Genomic DNA, 18361 nt, shown 5'->3' with positions numbered 1-18361 from the left:
TATGGGTGGCGTTCGGAGGCCCTAAAGAGAGTCGAACATTTTTTCAATGTATGGGTTAGAGGTATCAAAATGGGCTGATATTTTGTGAGGATGATCTCTATGATGAGGAGATCCACCTCACCAAAAATCAGCCCATTCCGAAACTTCTAACCTCATCAAAAGTGATTTATAAAAATCTGATGGTCCACAATCCTTCAACTTGTTTTTTCGTTTCAGAATGGGCTGATTTTTGATGAGGATGATATCTTCACCATAGAAATCATCATCACAAAAAATAGCCCATTCTGAAACTTCTAACTCCTATTTTTAAAAATGTTTGCCACAACGCTTCTCTATATATATATATAGGTTGTTAAATTAGAGAGATCCTATTTGCAAATCAAATTTTACTAAAAACACAGCATCCTTTTGAAATTAAATAAATGTCTTCGTAACTACACATAAATTGGCATGTTATAAGTAAAAGTTGGTTTGTTAAAAGAAGTTCTCAAATTAACATAAAATCTAACTGTCAAAATGACAATGATATTAATTGATAAAACAAACACCATTAAATCTATTTTTAAATAATAATTTCACTTTATGCATATGTTTCATAGTTTCTATTGGCACAACAACTTTTACTTACAACATACCAACTTTTTGAAATTAAACATGGTTACACAAAGAATGGTGTATCATAAGTAAAGTTGGTGTTTTTAATAGAAGTAATATATATATATATTTTTTTAAAGTTTGGGGGAAGGGGAAATATGCCTTAAAAGCAATATGAGCTTGGTCCATCTTTGCATGGTCCAAAAATTTGCTTTTTACCGTGATACCGAATTGCTGGTATCTGAAATGGTATCTTCTTATAAAAGTAATTTAAGAAAAAAAGTTTACATATTTTTAAATTTTTTAATAAATGAAAATTTAGTGCAAAGAAATTGATTTATGTAAATTTTTTTGGTCCAACGTTTTTAAAAACATTGATTGACACCTCTAACCACCAGGTATTATAATGAAAAAACAAATAAAAAAAATTAGCCAAAACATGGAAAGTGGTGTGATGACAGAGTAAGAGAATGAAAAACATGGTTGTTTATAAACTAATGGCAAGTTGAGAGAGAGAGACAAAAAGAGAGAGGATTGAGTATAGGTATAGGTTACGTGGGGAGATCGAATGTGATTATTATTTCTGAGGTCAACCGAGCATAGATGACCATGAGAAGATCTCATTTTATTTTAGAATAACGATTTTCTATCTTTTTTGGGCTTAAAATGATACGGATTTTATTCGAAAATCAAGTGATCTGAATTCAAATTTAATGGATTTGATTTCATCAAGTATATCCGAATTAAAATGTGGTTCGAATATGGGTTGATGTCCCTTAACTAGAGTCGGATTAGGGTCGAATACGATTCTATCCTGTTATCCGTCAAGATTCGAATGATATATTACTTTGCAAGATGTATTTTTATATTTTGTAAATCATTTTTCATCAACTAACAAAAATTGGATGTAGTAGTTTAGACCTATCTTTAAAATTGAGAAGTCTTGAGTTCAAATCACATTTTTGTAATTTTATTTAAAATAATCTTAAACGAGTTGGCATTATCCGATCCGACAGACCAAATCAATAAATTCAGTTGGATTGAATTCAGATATAATTTTAATAAAAATAAAATGATTTAGATATGATCTTAGTTAGTATGATCCGAGTCAGATTCGAATCTGAATATGAATTAGATAAAAAAAATTTAGATATGGATATAGACACACCCATATCCGACTTGTTTTAAGGCCTACCTCTAACAAACTCCCCCACGTCATGTGCAAGAGCCATATATTTGTTTCCTCGCGATACACAATTGCACACAACCCACCTTTGGTTTTTTTTTTGATATGTGTAAAAAAATTCATTAATGAAGAAAAAGCCAAAAGGAGGCTGAGAAAGCCCAAAGCCCCCGTACATATGGGAAAAAAAAAAACCTAAAAATAGATTGGTCTAAACATGGACAAAACACCCAAAAAATTAAGCGTCACAAAAAGAATTCCATCTAAAAATTAAATTAAAAAAATAAACTCCCTTAAAATCACCCACCTTTCAAAATCATTAGAGGGATAAAATGGCCTAAAAAGAAAACCATAATTTAACATTAATTAATAAGAATTCAAGCGAGGTTGGATACTCGACTCTACTAGTGTCTCCATTAATAATGTCTGTATTCATCTTCCTTGCCTATATTTGAGAAGGGAAAGAGAGAAAACCACTCCCAATGGAATATTTAGATTCTTGTGCATCATGTTCTCACTTAGTTTTTCTCTATATTTAAAAATACAAATATAATTCACAACATTTTTCACATCCCAAAAATCTTAATGTAGCGTTATGCCATCACCTATTTATTTACACTTGTGTCGCTTACCTTATTAATTACACTATTTATTAATATAAAAAAATTGAGGGCTTTAAAGAAGTTGAATAGTTTTAGGTAACAAATAGTTGGACGAATAAAAAAAATAGAGATCAAAGAAAGTGAGAGATAATAGAGGACAAAAAAATATATGCAGCATTGATTTAATCTTTAGGCAAAAGCATATCTTTTTTATTTTATTTATATATATATATATATATATATATATATATATATATATATGTGTGGGTCAGGTTCAAAGGACAACCATTTCTACACACATATAGACAACGTGTTTTGTCTTATATGGGAAAAAATGTTTGGAATGGACTGATTTTTTGTGAGGATGATCTCTGTGATGAGGGGATCATCCTGGAAAAAATCATCTCATTCCAAAACTTGTAACCCATCAAAATTGATTTACAAAAATTGGATGGTCTATAATTTTTCAACAAAAATTGGACGGTCTAGAAGTTTCATAATGAGCTGATTTTGGCAAGGATGATCTCCTCATCACAGAGATCATCCTCACAAAAAATCAGTCCATTCCAAACATTTTTGCCCATATAAGACAAAACACGTTGTCTATATATGTGTAGAAATGATTGTCCTTTGAACCTGACCCTATATATATATATATATATATGAAAATGCTGAATTGACTTCTTTCAACATTGTGCTGACGTGGTTGAGTGCAAAGAACCATATATTTTTTTCCTTGTATGTCGAGGAAAAAATCTATGGCATTCTGTGCACTGCCACGTCATTGCAGTGTTGAAGGAAGTAAGTTTAGAGTATTTTTTTTTTGTTGTAAGATGATGTGTGTTTAATTGAATAGATGACATTTATGTAATAAATGTAACTTTTATATGAGAAGAGGAGGCTACTACAACAAATACTTTTAAAACTTTTTTACTCGATTTTTCTTCCCTATTGAGAGAAGAGGGGATCGACCAGTGGAGCTGCTCTATAAGTGATCAGTCCATGAGCATCAATGGTGTCGTTAATAATCAAATGGTACTCATTATTTCCCTGTTAGTAAGTTCAACTAATAAAACTAATATCGGTGTAGATGTTTACATATTGCTTTGCGACAATTGATGATGCATATCGTTGGAGTGGCACCTTGCAGATTTTCTTTATGGCTTACAATTCTTTTTTCTTATTTCTCCGAAGTTGGTCCTCCGAGTTAAGCCATGGGTTGCATGCATGGTCATGACTCATGACTCTTGATCAAGTCGGGTATTTCTTTCTTTTGTCTTTTAATTTGTTTATCACCAACTTTGAGATTATATTCTTGCTTGCATGAGGAGGATCCGTCTTACTTGCAATTCCTCCACCACATATATGTATGTGAATATGTCATTGTTTTATCTTGAACTTTGGATCCACAGGAACCCTTGATGCATGTTTAAATCTCTTGATTTCGATATTAGTTTGTTGTAGTTTATCTTCTCTGATTTTTATGTTGGTTTGGTACGTTAAGATACGTGCATGATCCTCACACCATCAAGTGTGACTTTGATTTTCACAGGAAAACAATGTTTTTATACCTGTCTTATGAAATATTTGATTTCTATAGTTAGATCTATATTAAAAGTTTAATTTTCAATAAGAACAATAATGATTTATGGAACTTAAGGTTTGAAGATCAGGAAGCATCATGCCCTATTACTAAATTGAGTGTAGGTGAGATATGGATATGGAATGGATGAGTGGAAAGAGTATGACAGAACAAAATTAGAAACAAACACATTTTAGAAAATGTAGGAATAACTCTAGTATGTTATAAACAAAGAGAAAGTCGGCTGAGATGATTTGGTCACATTCAACTATTGAACACATTTTCAATAATAAAAGATATGATTTTGAACATAATGACAATGGAGCAACCTTTACATGATTTGGTTAGTTAACCCAATCTTTGCAATTGGATACTTGTTTAAGGTCAATTTGACAGTGTAAATTAAGATAATGGATGTTAGTAAAACAAACCAATTTTGATATCAAGAACAGGGTGCCTAACACCTTCCAATTTCATAATTGATCCATTTACCCTATTTGGTAGTGAACCATACCTTGTTATATTAAAAAATTACTTTTCGATACCCAGACAATAAAGCAGGTGTTGCCTTCGAGTTTTATCAATATTCACAGCAGCAACTCTACTGGGATATAGAAAATTAAACATGAAAATACATACGAGTGTTACATTGCTGAAGATTGGCTTAATCCTACTGTATGTTGCAATGTCATGGAGATTCGTTTGTGATGTCGGCTACAACTTGGGTGAGATAGTTATAGAACAATTACTAGAGATTTTGCCAATTGGTTGTTCTTGTAACTTCAGCTTTTATTTTCCTCCAAGGAAACAGAGGAGTGATTAATGGTGGCAGTACATTCGACTTATCAACTAGATATTTCAGGCTTCACTTGAGAACCATTGTGTAGTAACAATGCACGGATGATAATGATGGTTGCCTTCACTACTAGTGCACGAGTATCTGCTAAGATTAAGAACTCTGATACCATGTAAAACTACATATAGAGAGAAAATGATTATACACTCTTATAAAAATACATTCCCAACTTGGGTTAAGGTGACTTCCAAGTGTGAGACAAGGACTACCTTTTATTGATATATGTAAAAGAAGAAACATGCAGTTTAACTCATGGTCTGAACTTTTGATTGCCAATTATATATACTTGATAGGCACTAGATGAAGAGGATATTTCTTGTGTACAACAAGACCAGCTATTTCATCCATGTTTATGTCTTCCTTTTTCATTCCAATGGGAAGTTTCCAATCGAAACAGTAAAGGAGATTCGCGAGTCCAAGCTCTACCGTGGCAATTCCCATGCCCATCGCGGGACAACCTCTTCGACCAGCACCGAATGGCAAGTACTCGAAATTTTGTCCTTTAAAATCAATGGAGCTATTCATAAACCTCTCTGGGATGAACTCATCAGGGTTCTCCCAATATTCAGGATTTCTCCCGATCGCCCATACATTCACTAGTACCCTTGTTTCAGGGTACACATCATATCCATTGAGCTTACAGTGGTTCATACTTTCTCTTGTAATCAATAATACCCCTGGAGGGTGCAATCTTAGAGTCTCCTTTACCACCATTTTGAGGTATTGAAGTTGATCAAGATCTCTTTCTTCCACCTTTCCTTTCCTTCCAACACAATTTCTTATTTCTTCTTGCACTTCTTTCATTGCTTTTGGATTTCTAGCCAGCTCTGTCATTGCCCAGTTCATTGTAACAGCACTAGAGTCTATTCCACCAAGAAATATATTCTGAAATTAACACCACATATTAAAAAAAACATCTTAGTTTATAGAAGGTCAAATCTAGAATCCTAGTGAATGAAATAAATAAAGAATATGGAGATAAGGTTCATTGCTTCGAGGGTGAAAGATTTAACAACATGATAAATAGTGAATTAGGTCTCTGTAATCGTCTTTCAACACAAGAATTGACAAACCACATCACATACACATACAAAATGTTTAAATGTATTAAAACAAGCTTACCAATATATATAGGGTGGCGTTCAGAGGCCCTAAAGAGAGCACAGAGTTTGGCACAATGTTTGGCTCTCTTTAGGGCCTCCGAACACTTCCCATACACATATATACATACATATATGTAGGAGACATCTAAAACTGACAACTATTTTTACACAACCACACAGATGCCATCCAATTTTTCAATGTTTTCTACAACACCACTAGATGTTGTGGATCTTGTAAAATTGATGGAATTGGAGAGATGTAAAAGTAGTTGCCATTTGTAGATGTCCCCCGAACTCGACCCATATATATAGAGGGTGGGGGCTTAGTTGACTAAACAAATATGACTCAAGAAATGACACATGATCTTAGCTGTGTAAACACAAAATCCAACAGTTGAGATTTTATGTGTATCTCAACTATACATATCCTGATGATACTTATCTCGAGGATAAGTTTCATCCATTGGATTTTGTGTTTACACTATCAAAATCTTGTGTCATATATTGAGTCCATGGAACCCAACTCATATATATGTATACTATAATGCATCTGACTTACCTCCATCATCCATAACTTATTTCTACTTCTATAAATAGAAAATGATATGGTTATCGATAAACATAATTTTAGACAGTTGGGTAAGCTTGCAGGGGATTAAACCTAGAAGGTCCCTTAATATATTTCTAGTATCATAAGAATATCTACATTCTTAACTATCCATCAGTTTCTTAAATTGAAGGTTCAATCAGATAAAAAATAAAAATTGAACACCTAGGATTTGGCCAAACTGTATGCTTTTATTATAAAATCCATCTCAAAAGAGTAGGATAGTCTGCTTACCATGAGGATTGCCTTTATGTGATCTTTAGTGAGATGAATTTCACCACATTGATCCCTTTCTAATCCAAGCAAGACATCTATGAGATCTTCATGTTGGGGTTTTTTTCTTTGGGGATCAAGATGCTCATCGATGACATGCTGGTAAAAAGTGTCTAAGTCGTGGAAAGACTTCTCAAGCTTTCCATGGAGTCCAGTAAGCACGTCGATGATCCACCCGACATATGGAATAAAGTCGGCATAAAAAGAATTACCCATCATATTCAAGGCCTCAACAATAACTTCTCTAAATCTAGCATTATCAAAATCCTTTCTTTGATAGCTCTTACCAAAGACAATCCCACTAACAATATGGGCTGAGAGAGAAAACAGCTTCTCGGTGAGATTAATAGGACTTGACGACGATGAAGAAGAAGAAGATTCGGAGATAGAGTTAACCATAAGTGCAATCTCTTCTTCCCTTACAACCCCAAATGATTGCACTCTCTTAATGCTAAAAAGTTCGAGAACACAAATTTTACGCATCTCCCTCCAATAATCACCATAGGGACCAAAAGCAATATCCAAGAAATTATAAGAAAGACGTTTTGTGCCTACAAGAGAAGGTCTACTGCAAAAGTCAAGGTCGTGAGTCTTCAAGACTTCTCTTGCCATTTCAGATGAGGAGACAATAAGTGTAGGTTTACAACCGAATTGCAAAAGCATGATGGGGCCATATTGTTTGGAGAGTTTCCATAAAGAACGATGAGGTAACTTACCAAGTTGGTGCAAATTACCTATGATGGGAAGCTTAGGAGGTGTAGGAGGAAGCTTAGGCCTATTTCCCTGTTTGATCTTTTGTGTGAACAACAACAACAACAGAGGAAAGAGAAGAAGAGATACAAGTACCAGCACAAGCCACAGAGACATTGTGTGCTGAAACCAAATTAGAATGGTGTTAACTAGTTTTATGAATAAGTGGTCCCTTATATATAATCCTCACTAGGCGCCTTTGTGGAATATTTACCATATTTGATTATTATTTTTACCATCCATCGATTGTAATACATTTTTCTCAATGTACCAGAAATTATTTCATTTGACAAGTTATTCCATCGTTATTTTTTGAATGCTATAATATGACAGATTTGACCTATGCTAATTAACATGAAAGTATATAATTTATTAAAAAAATTAAAAATAAAATTTCTCACTTTTATTTATAATGAAAAAAAAAAAATTCAAATTTGATCACCTTTTGACATTTAAAATTATGATCTCATGAAATGAAATTGTAGAGAATAAAATAATATGAAATTAAAAAAAAATAATTAATTTATTATATTAAATTTTATTTGTAAATGTGAGTGTTCTAATCCTCCATTTTCTACATTATGGGTCATATTTAAAAAATAATTGTTTTTAATTGATTTTTTTTAATAAGAATATTTTTTGTGAAATCCAGATGTTTGTTTGTTGGATTGTGTGATAATTAAGGTGAGTCCAACAATTTTTTTTAAGATTTGAAATCTTAAAAAATAAATATGTGGGTAGAAAAGGGATAAGGGAGAGAAATTTTCTCTCTCATATCTTCAGCATTATTATTTATTTATTTTCTTTTTTTAGGTAAAAGACAAAAGAAATTATTAGTAAAAAATAAAACCTTTCCAGGTCAAGTGTATGTCGAGTTCAACAATGGGGGCAATAATAGAGTGTAATTAAATAGAGTCCCGATAAACTTGTCCTGCTAAAACTGTCGTGATGTTGACGTGGCATATGAAAAAGATATGATTATGCATCATTCATGTCATCACCGTTTCAATTATTTTAACAAGTCAGGTTACCACGTAGGGTTCACCACTTTTTCTTGTCGACTACTATAAGTTTTAAAAAAAATTTGAATTCAACAATAAAAATTTGGTGAGCTTAAACAATAAAAATGTTGATGTCGACCATAAATAAAAAGTGGTGAGCTGGCCAACAATGAGGTACCATTAAGAAAAAAAAAATTTATCAAGTGAATTATTCATAAATCACCAAAAACTTAGGGATTATTTAGTAAAAAATCCCCCTATCAGAGTCCTTTAAATAATTTTCCCTAAAAATGATATGAGCTTGGCCCATCCTTGCATGGTCCAAAAATTTGCTCTTTAGTGTGATATTGAATACAATTTACTCTAGGGTAAATCATAGTATCAACCCCTATAATTTGGCATAATTCTATGTCAACCCCTAATGTTTTGACAAGTGCACTTACCTCCTCTTTAATTATCAAATGGGCTCATCTTACCCCTTGAAACTTTTCGTCTGTCAAAAATTATAAAAAGACTATATTACCGTTTTTAAAATGTTATTCCTTTTTATAAACTAAAATATCTTAGTGAAAAAATGGATTCACGGAGAAAAGTATGAACGCTTAGATGTAGATTTTTTTAAAAAATATTTAATAATTTTAAAATAAATATTTTTTTATTTTTTTTTATAAAATTAGATAAAATGAGAGTGTAAATAGTAAAATAACATCTAAACTTTAAAACAATATGTGAAAGGGGAGGTTAAGTGCAATTTTAAAAATGTGAAGGGGTCAATATGGGATTATGCCAAACCATAGGGGGTCAAAGTGTAATTTACCCTTAATTCTAAAGCCTAATCTTATTAGGCCTTGTCATTAAAATGGGCTAGAGTTTTAGGGTCGATTAAAATTGGCTTATTTAAAGTCCAGCTCAATCTAGTCCATTTGCACCATCGTTTTAAAAAGAAAATTGAAAGGTTGTTCGACCAGATTTTGTGATGGAATTGATTAGTTAATGAACCACTGGTATTTGAAATGGTATCTTCTTGTAAAGTAATTTAAGAAAAAAAAGTTTGCATATTTTTAAATTTTTTAATAAATAAAAACTAGTGCGAAGAAATTGACTTATTTAAATGAATTTTTTTTTTGAAGATTAAGGGGGGTTAGGGAGACCCCTACCAGAAGAAATATATATATATATATATATATATATATATATATGGCCAGGATCAAGGGACATATGTAAAAACAATGTAACATTAATAAAATTTTAAAATATAGGTTAGAAGTTTCGGATTGAGCTAATTTTTTGTGAGGATGATCACTATGATGGGAAGATCATCCGAAAAAAAGAAAATCAGTCCAATCTGAAACTTCTAACCCCATTAAAAGTGATTTAGAATGAGGACTGTCGATTTTTTGCCAATTTTTACCAATAATTTTTAAATCACTTTTGATGGATTTAGAAATTTCAGATTGAGCTGATTTTTTGTGAGGATGATCTTCTCATTATAGTGACCATCCTCGTAAAAAATCAGCTCAACCCAAAACCTCTAACCCATATTTTGAAAAGCCATTGTTTTTACATATGTCCCATGAACCGATATATATAATGGCTTCTTTACATAGGATTTTCATTAGCTCACTAGGTAGGTCCATGTGGTCCATTACAATTCTACCAACAACGGTGAGAAATGAGGCAAGGAAGTCAATTGCTTGGTTGCATTTTTTGAAAAAGAAACTGAATTCAATTATATGGAATTGGGTGGCTCTTGCTTTTATCACTCTTTCCTCTCTCCACAAAGCTTTGTACTCCCCGTTGATACAGTCAATTGCTAACTTGGAATTAGCTATACCCTTCAAGGAGTTAATGTTTAGCTTAGCCTAGAGTTTGTGTGCCAAAATAGACTTGCCTTGCGTGTGCTCCGCTAAAGTTCTAATAGTATTGCCATTGCAATCCCTGGGGATAACTCTCTTACCTCCCGAGCTATCATGATAGGATCCATCTAAATTCAGCACATGGACATTCTCTAGAGGCTTAATCCAAGAACATCTAATTGGAACTCTCAATTCGAACTTGGGGGAGAGATTTCACAAGTCCATGAACTTTTTATTTGAAGCATTGTCCTCGGAGTAGTCCTCTATACTCTAGATTCTGAGCTGGACATCTCTAATGATAAAAGTTTTCCAGGAGGTCTGGGAGGAAATAGCTGTTTTGGAATAGACGCCTACATTGTTCGCCCCATATATGATTAAGGAATGCATTGAATGCTAGCTTCTTGGTAGTGGAGCTGAAATTCTTTCCCCTGGAGTTGTGACTTTCCTACTCCAAATTCTATTAGTGTGTGTTTAGTAGCACTTCTGAAGTTTGAATGGAGGTGGTCTACTTTTAAAATTTAGAGTTTAGAAGTTTTATTCCCATTTTGTTCTGGGAGGAAGTAGCTGTTTTGAAACAGACGCCTACATTGTTCACCCCATATATGATGAAGGAATGCATTGAATGCTAGCTTCTTGGTTGTGGAGCTGAAATTCTTTCCCCTGAAGTTGTGACTTTCCCACTCCACTTCTGTATTCCAAATTCTATTAGTGTGTGTTTGGTAACACTTCTGAAGTTTGAATGGAGGTGGTCTACTTTTAAAATTCAGAGTTTACAAGTTTTATTTCCATTTGTTTTAGTTTAGATTTCAGACTTCAGAACCAAAATTCAGAAGTTTTGAACCAGCAATAGAGGGATGCTGGATGAAACTTTTGAAGTCTGATTTATAGTTTCAGACTTTAGATGTTTCCAAACTCTAAACTTTAGTCTTCATAAATGTTACCAAATATAGCCTTAGAGTGACTAATTCTAGATCTTCTCAAAATTCTTTGCCAAAGCTCAAAAGAGTAATCACATTCGAGGAAGATGTGGTTTGCATTCTTTGGAGCCGCTCTGCAAAAATAGCAAAAAGAATTTTGAATGATTCCTCTATCCCTTAGCTTGTCTCGAGTCTTGAGTCCCCTACTAAGGACTAGCCATGAGGTTGAGTTGTGGCGTTTGATTTGTTAGGGAACCACACCAAACTTTGTCACCTAACTTGAGAGTTTGGGCTTTGTATGCTGACCTTAAAGAGAATGCACCCTTGAGATTAATAGTCTATATAGCCTTGTCCTCTTCAAATCTATCAAGCTCCATGGCTCTAATCTGACCCCGGCCCCCAGAGGTTGAGTTGTGGCGTTTAATGTTGTTAGGGAACCACACCAGACTTTGTCACCTAACTTGAGAGTTTGGGCTTTGTAGAGCTTTGTATGCTGACCTTAAAGAGAATGTACCCTTGAGGGTAAGAGTCCATATAGCCTTGTCCTCTTTAGATCTGTCAAGCTCCATGGCTCTAATTTGAACTCGGCCCCCAGAGATTGAGTTGTGGCGTTTGATGTTGTTAGGGAACCACACCAGACTTTGTCACCTAACTTGAGAGTTTAGGCTTTGTAGAGCTTTGTATGCTGACCTTAAAGAGAATGTACCCTTGAGAGTAAGAGTCCATATAGCCTTGTCCTATTTAGATCTGTCAAGCTACATGGCTCTAATCTGAAACAACCCCCCCCCCCCCTGCTGGCAACAAGGTGCACATGCATATGCCATTGGTTTCCTTTGATGAGGGGGTTGTGCGGGCCCTGATCATCATTGATTTTAAATATTAACATTGATTAATTGTCACTTGTCAAAACATTGATAGACACCCCAACCGGTATGTATTATAATGAAAAAAACAATTGACCAAACATGAACAGGCCCTGATCATCACTGATTTTAAATATTAACAATGGAAAGTGGTGATGATAGTACTCAGGCGGTTGTAAGACTATTGTTCACACTCCTTGTCATGTGTGATGTGTCTCTTACATACTTATGGTTACCCGCTCCGATACCATGTAGAAGCCCATGGGTCTAACTCATCCTCACAAAACCATCTTGTAAGGTGAAGATTGCCCCAAGTTTATACATAGCCCATGGTCTTGATACTCTGACGATGTGGGAGTTGTCTTATCTTTCACAAGCTTATGTGTTTCAAATTAATGGCAAGTATATATATAAATAAAAGAGAGAGAGAGAGAGAGAGAGAGGATTAGGTCAGATTTATGACATAAAAGGATGGGAAGATTGAGTATATGTAGGTTATGTGGGGAGATAGAATGAGATTATTATTTCTGAGGTCAACTGAGCACAGATGACTATAAGAAGATCTCATTTTATTTTAAATAACCTGAAGAAGAAAATGCGCTGGCAGCTGCTAATCACACTAAGCTAAAGGAGTGCAATCACATCACCTACCTTTCAAAATCATTTGAGGGATAAAATGTGCCTGAAAAGAAATCCATAATTTAACATTAATTAATAAAGAATTAAAGCAAGGTTGGATATTTGATACTATGAGAATTTCATCTCTTTACTCACCTTCCTTGCCTATATTTCAGAAGGGAATTAAAGATAGCATATCACTTCCAATGGAATCTTTAAATTCTTGTGCATCATGTTTTCACTCATTTTTTTCCCTATATTTATAAATAAAAAAAATTTATAAACATTTTTCAAATTCCAAAATCTTAATGTATTACTATACTATCGTTCCACTTATTTACATTTGTGTAAATTATCTTATAATGACATTATTTATTAAAAAAAATAAAAATTTAAGGATGCTAGACAAGTTGAATAGTTTTAGGTAACAAATAGTTGGATGAATAAAAAATATAGAGAGAAAATAAAAAAGTGAGATAATGGAGGAAAAATAACACATGGAACATTTATTTAATCTTTAGGCAAAAACATTTATATTTTTTTAAAGAAAATGTTGGATTGACTTCCTTCAAAACTGTGCTGATGTGGTAGTGTGCAGTGAACCATAGATTTTTATCTTAAGAGGAGAAAAAAAAATCTATGGCATTCTGCACACTGATTAATGACTCATGATCAAGTCGGGTATTTCTTTATGTAAAGAGTGGGTCATACAAGTTTGAGTCCATTTTGATCATTTTATATAAAATCTCTCACAAAAGACCATGGTCAAGGAATACGTCATCTCATCATCAGTCGGAAAATTCAGAGATGTATTCACCTAAACCAAGATAGTTATAACTTTAATAATTAATGAATATTGACTATCAAGTTCTACAACTCACTGATGACTTTGGGGCATCCCACATCCCACATCCCACATGCCTCAACAATCAAACTTCCCAAAGTCAGTCCTTGGTGGTAGTGGTTTTGTTTACGAATTACAAACCTCTAATGTCGGTGATCTGGTCTTTCTTCCTCTCCATATATGTATATATGTATAATCATGAATCAAAGGAATCGTATGTAAGAAGGTAACTAACAATATCAAGACATTGTAAGATTGTCCCCAGTGGATATCACAATGAATCTATTGCGTGTTCTAATCTGTGAAAACTTTGGGATTGTTAGCGTAGAGGAGTGGAATTATTAGGTATCAGTTACTACCATCAAATTTGGGTGTTGTTGATTAAAACAATTGTTTTATCTTGATTGGGTGTTTGTTTGACTTTGTTGTGAGCCCATACCTTCCACTAGGTCGGTAGTAGGCAGCCCCAAAACACCTAGCTTTTCGTTCAAAGTTTGGTATTGGCTTAATGGGCCACACCTTGAATTTTGTTTTCTCTCAGTTTTGCTTCCCAAGTCCTGCAAATACTTTTGACTTCTATGAACCTTCCAACCAAAATACTTTTTTTTTACTCATTATTATTAAGTAAGTAGTGATCATGGAGGAATTAATGTTCTAATTTATACCTTAATCACATAGACCGTACTTATGATCTGTAAGACTACATCTAAAGCAATTGATTTGTCAATCTCAACCATAGGATTGGTGGATTTTTTCCTTGGGCAAAGCAAATCTTGATCCCTCATTAATGGTGTTTCATGCTATAGAATCACTAGTGTCGCCAACAACTGAAAATTGAACTATTAATATATAATTGGAAGTGAGAACAAATCTAAATGCATAAATGGTATTCTAGGTATTATAAGAATATTGCTACTCTTAAATATGATTTTAAAACTTGTTTCGACATCTCGTCTCGTCCCGTCCATGAATGAGATTGAGTCGTCTTAGATGAGTTTGCCAATACATTTGAGCCGTCTCGTTAAACAATGAAAAAAATGAATCAAGATTTTAAGTCTCGTCTGATACACTTTACTTGTCCGTTCGTCTCATTGATGGATGATACTAAGACGTATCGGATAAGTCAACTTGGTCTCGAAAAAGATTTAAAATCATGCTCCTAAAACCCATTTTCAATTTTCTCATAGAGAAAACCACCGATACAACATGGAATAACTTAGCACTCAGATCTTGTCCGCTCCACCAAATTGAACCCAAGTCGAGCACGCAAGAAAGAGTAAGAGCTATATCCCATTTTCACATCTATACACTACAAATATGGTCTCTATCCCACGATATATATAAGCTACTTAATTATAAGTCATTAATCCTCATTTAGTTTGTTAGATAAATTTCGAAGAAAATAAAAATAACAAAAGTAAGAGGAGATACGGGGGCGGTACCCATACTTTACAACCGTTGACAAATCCAATTTCAATTTCAATTGGTGTTGGCTTGCACTTCACTTTTCTTCTCCTCCCCACTAAACACATACCCATACTTTTCTTCTTCCCCCACTATCCCATGCACATATAAAATTAACTCATCCCACTTGTTCTCCCTCATTCTTTCATGGCTTCTTCTTCTAATCCTTCTCAGTACACACATTTCTTATACTTCCTCCTCTTTCTTATCCTCATCCTTCTTCCTGTTTCCTGCACTGGTACAAGGTTAGGAGACACAATGATCTTCAAGGAGCCTTCGATGGATTCGAATAGTTTAACGAAGCTTCGGAAACATAAACGTGAAATGGGTTTACGGTTTCAAGGCCGGGTGTTCAACTTCTTCCCTAAAGGAACCCCAATCCCTCCTTCTGGTCCATCCAAGAGGCACAACAAAGTAATCAACTCCATACCTCATAATTGATTAAACTATGTGTGATATACCATTTTTTCTTTTTCCTTTTTTTGTTTTTGGGTTGTTTTCATTGAAAGGTGCAGAATTCTTTGTTCTGTTGCAAAAGCTAATGAGTTAGTAGAAATTTTGGCCATATGATTCTTCTTTGTGTTGTACAGACACATTTATTTGCTTAAATTAATACCAACTTGTATGATTAATCATTTAATAGAAAGCTTATATATAATTTCTCTCTTTTCTTTTTCTTTTTTTGCTTTAATTTGCTTTGTGAAGATCAGATTGAAGTTGTTACAGGATGATTTGGTTGTGTAGTTATATTTATGGGTTAGCTCAACTATTTACCAACCTCAAGAGATCCAAATTTGTTTATCCTTCTGTATGTCTATTTTTTTCATACTTTGTATACTTCAATTTAGAAGAGCTTTTGATCTCTCTTCTATTTCTCAAGTGAAACATTTTGATTAAAGTCTTCCATGTATTTGTAATGGAGGGAAGACTTAGGGACTATGGTGATGGGTTGGCCAAGCTATGGGTCTTCTTATTAGTATGAAATGAAGGTTACAAGGCAGCTCTCACGCAATCCAATGGAAAAAAATACTTGGGAAAATGAATTAAATAGAAGAAGAAGAAGAAAATAGCCATCGTTCCAATATTTTATACTATTTGTACCTTTTTCGCATTCCAAAGATTAATTTACTTAAGCCTCCAAGTTGTTATAAACACCATTATCAAGCAAATGCATCCAATTTTAAATTAATATAAATACATCTCAAATTCTTTTAATTATGTTGGTAAGTGCAAACTATCTTTCAAAAAGTCAGTATTTCATAAACAGAGAATGAACAATATTAGTACCTCTTTTGGATTGGATCTAACCCCAAAATCAATGTAATCAATGATTAAAATACTATTCCATTAATCCTATGGTTAATATCATCTCGTTTGGATGATACTTTTCTATGCTTTTGTTGAGTGTATATTTTTCATAATTCTCCCCCTCTCCAACAGATGGATCTATTGGAGTAATTGATTTACATGGTATCAGAGCATTAGGTTCGTATAGGTCATGGTTGATTCTTTCCACTCTTATGATTTAGGGAAAGTGTTGAATGTATACTTTCCTCCACTCTCGAGTATGTCATATCTTAATTAAGCCTGGTCACTCTCTTATATTCATAATTCACTCTCTCTCAATAAGATTGGTCTTTTGGAGTAGTTGGTTGGTTAACAATTTTTGTTTAGTTAGGACCCATTAAAGTGACATCTATCGTATGGTTGTGCATTTCAACAAGAAACCTTTTTCACTCAGAAAGTCATTGTCCTATCTCAATGGAAAAATATTCTCCGACACGATAACCTAAAAAAAGATTTTTTGATTAGGGCAGGAAATCCTTATGTTGTATATTCTCTCCCAATCATGTGACATCTGGATATGATTGTGCATTTTCTAGAGAAAAAAAAACCATTTTCACTGAGAAAGCCATTTCCTATCTTGATGGGAAAATATTCTCGATACAATGCCCTAAAAAATGATTTTCTGATTAGGCTGGGAAAATCCCTTTCTTATATCTCTCACAATCACACCAACCCTGAAACTAAAAACCAACTCTTGTTTTGTAATTTCCATAGGTTCAATCAAACACCAACCAACATTTTATGAAGAAATCTATTTTTTACCATAAGGAAAATCAAAAGGTTGTTCCATAGGTTTCAAAGCAACAAATCCTTATCTTTATCTCACTCAAGGCACATGTTACCTAGCCATGGCCCCATTATCTTAAATTCTACACGCACCAACAAAATTTTCAGAAAAAAAACAGGCTCCTAGTTTTACGGAAATCTAGATGTATAATTAATTTAAAAACTTTAAATAAACACTATACATTATTATTTATTATATGGATGAACTATGCTGTAAATCTTATATATACACCCTCAATCATTGATGATCTTTGAAAACATAGAAATTTATCTTAATCACACTATTTTATAAAAGAAGAGTAAGAAATCCCCATAGGGCTGTCAATGGATCAGGTTCGGATCAGATTGGGTCAATCTGGGACCAAATCTATACGAATCATATTTGATCTAGATCTTATACTTTAGCTCCACTTCATATCGTTATATCTCAACATTTGGAATTAAAATGGATCTAATGATCGAGTTCGGATTAGATCAAATCCAGTTTGATATATAAAATATAGATACATATGATATATCTTAATAAAATATATAATATCAGTTGTATATTCTCACATATCAGATTGGATCCTGACCGAATTGGAACATGGTTGATCCAAAACAAATATTCCAATAGGTTATCAAAGTGGATCCTTACTTGATCAGGTCATAATCAAAGCCCAAAACCTTGATTGGCACCTGTAGAGGGTTAAATTGGTAAAATACCTAGACCCTATATGTGTCCTAAAGTGAAACTGATAGGAGACTGGAGGCGAGTAATTTTAACTCTGAGTGGTACCTAGGGCACCAGCTCACTTGAAGAGCAGATTTCAAACACTAGCTCTACTCAGTATAAAGATCGAGCAAGGTAGAATTGTGGGTTATCACCAAATCAACAAAAATCCCTTAATTGTAGGGAAGATCATGTTCGGTGCAGATTATCAATATAAATAAGGAGAACAAAATAATAAAAACCTTGACAAGCAAGAGTTGATCCACAGTTTTTGACTTAAAACGATCATAGATTTATAAGGTAAACAATTTAAAACAGATTCAAAAGAACTTTAAATTAAACTAAAAATAATAAAAGAATAAGAAATAAAATTGCAATGTAAAAATTAGATTAGTTAAATCCA

The 18361-nt window shown here is 33.5% G+C and overlaps 1 protein-coding gene across 1 annotated transcript; it reads right to left on the bottom strand.

Annotated features, from left to right (window-relative positions):
* Positions 1-4905: 4905 nt before the first annotated feature.
* LOC147399303 (cytochrome P450 71B36-like) lies at positions 4906-7716 on the bottom strand. Its single transcript, XM_086448812.1, has 2 exons — positions 6762-7716; positions 4906-5702 (listed from the first exon to the last, which is right to left on the bottom strand). Exons 1-2 carry the CDS (start codon positions 7665-7667, stop codon positions 5094-5096), a joined length of 1515 nt encoding a protein of 504 aa, XP_086304938.1. The 5' UTR covers positions 7668-7716; the 3' UTR covers positions 4906-5093.
* Positions 7717-18361: the final 10645 nt, after the last annotated feature.

Source organism: Akebia trifoliata, chromosome 7 (genome assembly GCF_017979445.1).
Source record: "Akebia trifoliata isolate Shusen 1 chromosome 7, ASM1797944v1, whole genome shotgun sequence".
NCBI lineage: Eukaryota > Viridiplantae > Streptophyta > Magnoliopsida > Ranunculales > Lardizabalaceae > Akebia > Akebia trifoliata.
The sequence above is the reverse complement of the archived record's forward strand: the minus strand, read 5'-3'. Positions and strand labels throughout refer to the sequence as shown.

Excerpts from the sequence above, each read along its gene's own strand:
- LOC147399303 (XM_086448812.1), bottom strand. The coding sequence starts at position 7,667 with ATGTCTCTGTGGCTTGTGCTGGTACTTGTATCTCTTCTTCTCTTTCCT. Across the intron at positions 5,703-6,761 it reads ACATAAAGGCAATCCTCATG|AATATATTTCTTGGTGGAAT; the intron begins GTAAGCAGACTA and ends TGTTAATTTCAG.